The sequence below is a fragment of the Plasmodium inui genome (genome assembly GCF_000524495.1).
Source record: "Plasmodium inui San Antonio 1 unplaced genomic scaffold supercont1.49, whole genome shotgun sequence".
NCBI classification, from domain to species: domain Eukaryota; phylum Apicomplexa; class Aconoidasida; order Haemosporida; family Plasmodiidae; genus Plasmodium; species Plasmodium inui.
The window spans coordinates 17,860-22,839 of NW_008481883.1; the positions used below are offsets into that span (position 1 = coordinate 17,860).

Below are 4,980 nucleotides of genomic sequence, written 5' to 3' on the forward strand. Positions count from 1 at the left end.
CTAGTTAGCGCTATTTAGATCTGTGTACATAGAGGAACAGATAGGATAACACAGCAATGTTAATCTTCTCCCATTCTGACATCGTCTCATAGATCTGTCTGTAGGAAAGCAGTAACAAGATCTATACTATCTATCCGCTTCCTTTCGTCTGTATTTCAAGGTGGTGATATCAGAGTGATAGGTTTTGATCTGCATGATAAAACATAGAATACGAACAGTGATAGTATGAATATATCACATTTGTGCCTGAATAGCAGTCATAAGCATGATATCTGTCACTGCGATTTTTATTATCCTCAGATAAATACAGGGAATAATTTAATGGACCTCACATATACATATATTTTCTATGAGCACAGAAGCATTCCAGCAAACAGGTGGAATTAATAACCGACAACATATGTCCTCTAAGAGTGAATCGAAAAGTTCTGCAATACTCTCCTATACCCGCCTGTACTCGGAAGTCCCTTGTATGAATTCCTTGTAGACGCAAGAAATCAGGTGATAAATACAAATCATTCAACTTGTGTTGCCATATTTCAATAAAAACAGTCAAAGAATCCTGAAGCAGCAAACGGGTTGTTTACCCCTCCCATAATATCCATATTATTAAGAGGAATCCAGTAGTGACATAGAGGAACAGGAAGATACACATTTGAATATGGGACACAACTCCTCGGCAACAGATCTTACAACAGTATAGATTAACATTAATTTAGATGAATATGTGCTCTATAATTCGGCGCCTCATGGTCGCATGTATAACTCCCCCACTCTACAAATATATCCTAAGGGAAAGGGATGAGAATAAAACAGCCAAGGAAATAGCACTAGATCAATAAGACCGTTGTTCCTCTGTATATATCTCAATAAAGGAAAGCGACAGAGACTGAACTTTGAATTTTCCGTATCTTTATATTAACACGCTTAAGATATATTGAATATGGGCAGAATAATAAGGAGTTTACAAGTAGATCTTTTATTATACCCTGCCGGAAACATAAGAGGAGACGATAAAGAGAAAATAAGAAAGGGCGCCTTAAAAAAAGCCAAGAAGCAAACGATTACCACATGTACGAGGGGATGATAATTTAAATCCGAGGGGGAACAAAACAACGTAGGGAGGCAGAGTGGGCAATGATGCTTGTGAGGCGCTGCTTAAAGTCCAAACTGTAAATCCGGAGCGGACAGCATTAAATGGTTAACAGTAAAAAATAGACTTTAGCGCCTGATGACACAACCAAAAACAGGAAGGATAGGCCCTTAATCATAAAGCTTGCACAATAAATCATACAACACGAACAGTCAAAGTTGAAAAGCAATTAATAGAGCAAATATCGAAACCATAAGAAATAAAGAGGAAGCGATACAGGGTGGCGCCCCGAATTAATACCTGTAAAAACTAAACATGATGCCTAACGCAAGAAAATTCGGGGAGATACCCTGAAGAATAATAGGAGCAAATACACCAGAACACCTTGCGGCATGAACCATAGCAAATACACCTGAGCAGTGCAGCATACAGAAACGGCATAAACCGTAAACATACAGCATGCGAGAACAACGCTACACTTCATCAAACACCAATAAACCCTAAGGGCATCCGTTTAGTCGTACACAGTGAAACTGAATCCGCAACCATGGGATCTGAACCGTAAACCGTCCCAATACAGCGGGGAATTCTAAGCCTAATGAGTTAAAAAATAACAGCAGAAAGCAGAAATAAGGGGGCATATGTAAAGAATTAGCCGCGGGAATAGAGATTAGAAGGTACCAATAAACTGTAACCCTTAGGCCTCACCCATAAAACATGGAGGGTCAGCCATGAAATATCAAGCTTAAACCCGAAGACCTAAAGCCCAAACCCTAGAACCTAAATCCTAAAAACCTAAGGATGATCACAGTACCGAAGGCGCGTAATCAATAAATCTTACCCGCCTAAGATAACTTATCGAACAATACTAATAAACACTAAAAAGTAAAAACAGCCCCCCGGCAATACACGAGCACCTGGAGGCGTAAGCATAGAGGATAGGGCCTAACCACTGCAATAAAGTGTGGGACCAGGGGGATAATGAGTAAAGCATTAATCCTAAACATTGAGGAATACAGAGTGAACAATAAGTCCTGACAACACCCCAGAGCAATATAAGCCAAAAGCGCGTTGCCATGGATAAAACCCAGATGAAACAGGCGCTTACACCCTGCAACGTAATTGCGTACACTAGAGGCATAGGCCCCAAAGAATACAGGTAAAACATATAGGAAGAAATGTACTCATTAGCACACCTCCATAAGGTAGGAGCCCTCAGAATTACACAAACCTAAGCACAAAAGGAGGCTGACAGATGGGGAGCAGGCCTAAGCAGTAATGGGAGCAACATAGAGCCTCGAGCAGGAAGCCAGCAGCGCAGCTTAAGCGGTACGGCATAGAAACCAACTAATAAGGGGGGAAGGGACTGACAACATACTTCTGCAATATACACTTCCAATCTCTACGCCTAAGCATTGCATGTGCAACACAGTGCATGAAGAATAGGCCTTACATCATCAGCAACAAGCCATAAGCCATACCTAAAGCCCCATACCCATCGGAGCCTAAGAATTAGCACAAGAAAGGGGAGCCTGAAAGAGCAAGCCCTGTATCAAACATCGAAGACTTAATCATTCGGAGCTAAAAAATAAAGACTAAAAGATCCTACCTAAGAAAGTAAGACTACCTGCAGCAGCACTAACCAGGAAATGAACAAACCGAACAATGAACAGTCATCTCCTAAACGATAAACTCTGAACTTAAAGAAATAGGCTTGAAAACTAAACATCAAGGCTAAATATACACCTTACGCGTCAAAGCTGAAGGAAACCCCCTAAGACATTAAGTCTTAGTGGAAACAGCGAGCCTCGAAATTATAACCCTTACACCGAAGAACATGAATATGCAAATTCAACAAATTATAACTTGAAAATAACAAGTAAAACAGAAGAGAACAACCCATCAGAGCAGCCAGTAGAGCCAACAGACAAATCGGAGCGTAATAGAAAATAAGGGAAGAGACTGAAGCATAAAATTAGGATTAGTCCCTAAGAACAAGGAATCAACTGAGAAGCTATGAGAATAAGGCATAGATACTACAAATAAGGACGCCCGATAACCTTGAGTCCCCAACATTCAACAGTATAGGGGCCCCATTAGAACCAAAACAGCACGAACTGCAACCATAAAAATTCATGATTGGGGAGCAAGTCTAAGTCACGAAGGGCAAATGCCCAGGACAAGGGCATAAAGTGTGAAATCCCAGACTACACCCTAAGGCCTAACAGCTAAACCCAACAAATCGGACCCGGCAAAGATCCTGAATCCTCGACGTCCAACAGGAAGATCTGCAGGCAGAATATCGTCAGTACCGGACAAGTTAGGAAAGAAAAAATGATAAGATCCAAAGAGTAAAACCCGAAAGGTGAACCCTGGGGGCTTAAAATAGGCACCATGTAATGAAGCCAAAATCCAGGAGGATGACATAGATATAACCCTCTGATATAAGCAATAATCAGTGAAGGTTCGCAGTAAACTCAAGTGATAATACTGGAACGTAACAGCAAAACACTATACAAGTAGATCCTAAACAGGAAAAAGTGACAACTATACCCTCAGCTTCGAGGGATAACAACTAAATATTAAAAAAAAGCCCAGCACCCTGATAACTGAAGCGAATACCCTAAACACAGAACCACTAAGAATAGGAATATACAAATTCAAACCTGAGGGGCTGAACAATTAACCCTTAGCCTATACCTTCAAAGATGAAAACTCAAACTTAAAAATCGACAAACAACACACCCAACCGCATCAGTCACTAGAAAGTAAACCAACGAAGATATAGGATAGATCCCAACATCGAGACAACAACTACTAAAAATATGAAATAACTCAAAAAATCTGAGGTGGAGTCCTAGTCCGTAAACCCTGAAAACTCAAGATGAAACCGTGGATAGCTTAGAAGTCAACTGTAGAGGATTCTAAGAACAAAAAAAGGAAAGGAAACAATGCAATCCAACTAACAAAGGACGGCACCTGAGTACCAGAGCCTGAAGATTAAGACCTCAACAACGTACCTAGGATCTCAATCACACAGCTCAAAAGATAAGGAGACCGTACTCGTAGAGGTAAGAGTAAGAATCAGTTGTCTCCCCCAGGGACGACCCCAATTCCAAAACTCAAGAAGGAGGGAGCGTAGACTTAAAGGATAACAGGTAACGAAGCCAAGAACCTCGAAGCGGTAGGCAGTAGACGAAACCCCAAATCCTCCGAAGCTACAGAATCGAGTCCAGAAGATGACATCCTACACCATAAACCCAGAAATGTCTTTCATGCGTAGTAGAAGGACCCCTAAGCCAACAAATATGGAGCGCAGGGTTAAGCATAAGTCCCTAATAATACAAGAGTAGAACGTACCCCCCTAAAACGTAAAACGTGGAAACTAAATCCCAAACAGCAAAAGCCAGGAGCCTGAGAAATAATCTCAGAGACCTGACCCAAGGAAACCTTAACCCTAAGACCTCAAGTCCGAGGAAAAGCTTCTGCATGCATAACTGAAGAAACCTTCCTCCTAAACCCTAACCGTTAAGTCATAAATCGTAGGCTCTAGTCGGTAAGGAGCTAAAATCTGAAGCCAAAGAAATTCACAATGAAGCTCACAGCATGAGAGCTCAACATCGAGGAGTAGGAGGACCAGCACCACAAAACCCTGAGAGTCAAACCGATGAGCCAGAAATTAAATCGGACATGAAAGAAGAAGACCATATAGCAAAAAACATGAGGCGAGAGCCCAAGATATGGGAGAGGCACAATGAGGACTCTACACTCAAAACTGAACCTTAAGTATTAAGCAATAAATCCTAAGCCCTAATGAATAAGGGAGGAAGCCGAAGTCAAAAGCAAAAAGTAGACTCTAACAATAAGAAGGCACTCCTGGGTCCTAA

At 41.3% G+C, this 4,980-nt stretch overlaps 1 protein-coding gene across 1 annotated transcript; it reads left to right on the forward strand.

Annotated features, from left to right (window-relative positions):
- Positions 1 to 4,699: 4,699 nt before the first annotated feature.
- C922_05258 (hypothetical protein) lies at positions 4,700 to 4,879 on the forward strand (the record flags this gene model as incomplete). Its single annotated transcript, XM_008820830.1, has 1 exon — positions 4,700 to 4,879. One exon carries the CDS (start codon positions 4,700 to 4,702, stop codon positions 4,877 to 4,879), a length of 180 nt encoding a protein of 59 aa, XP_008819052.1.
- Between the last annotated feature and the right edge of the window lie 101 nt (positions 4,880 to 4,980).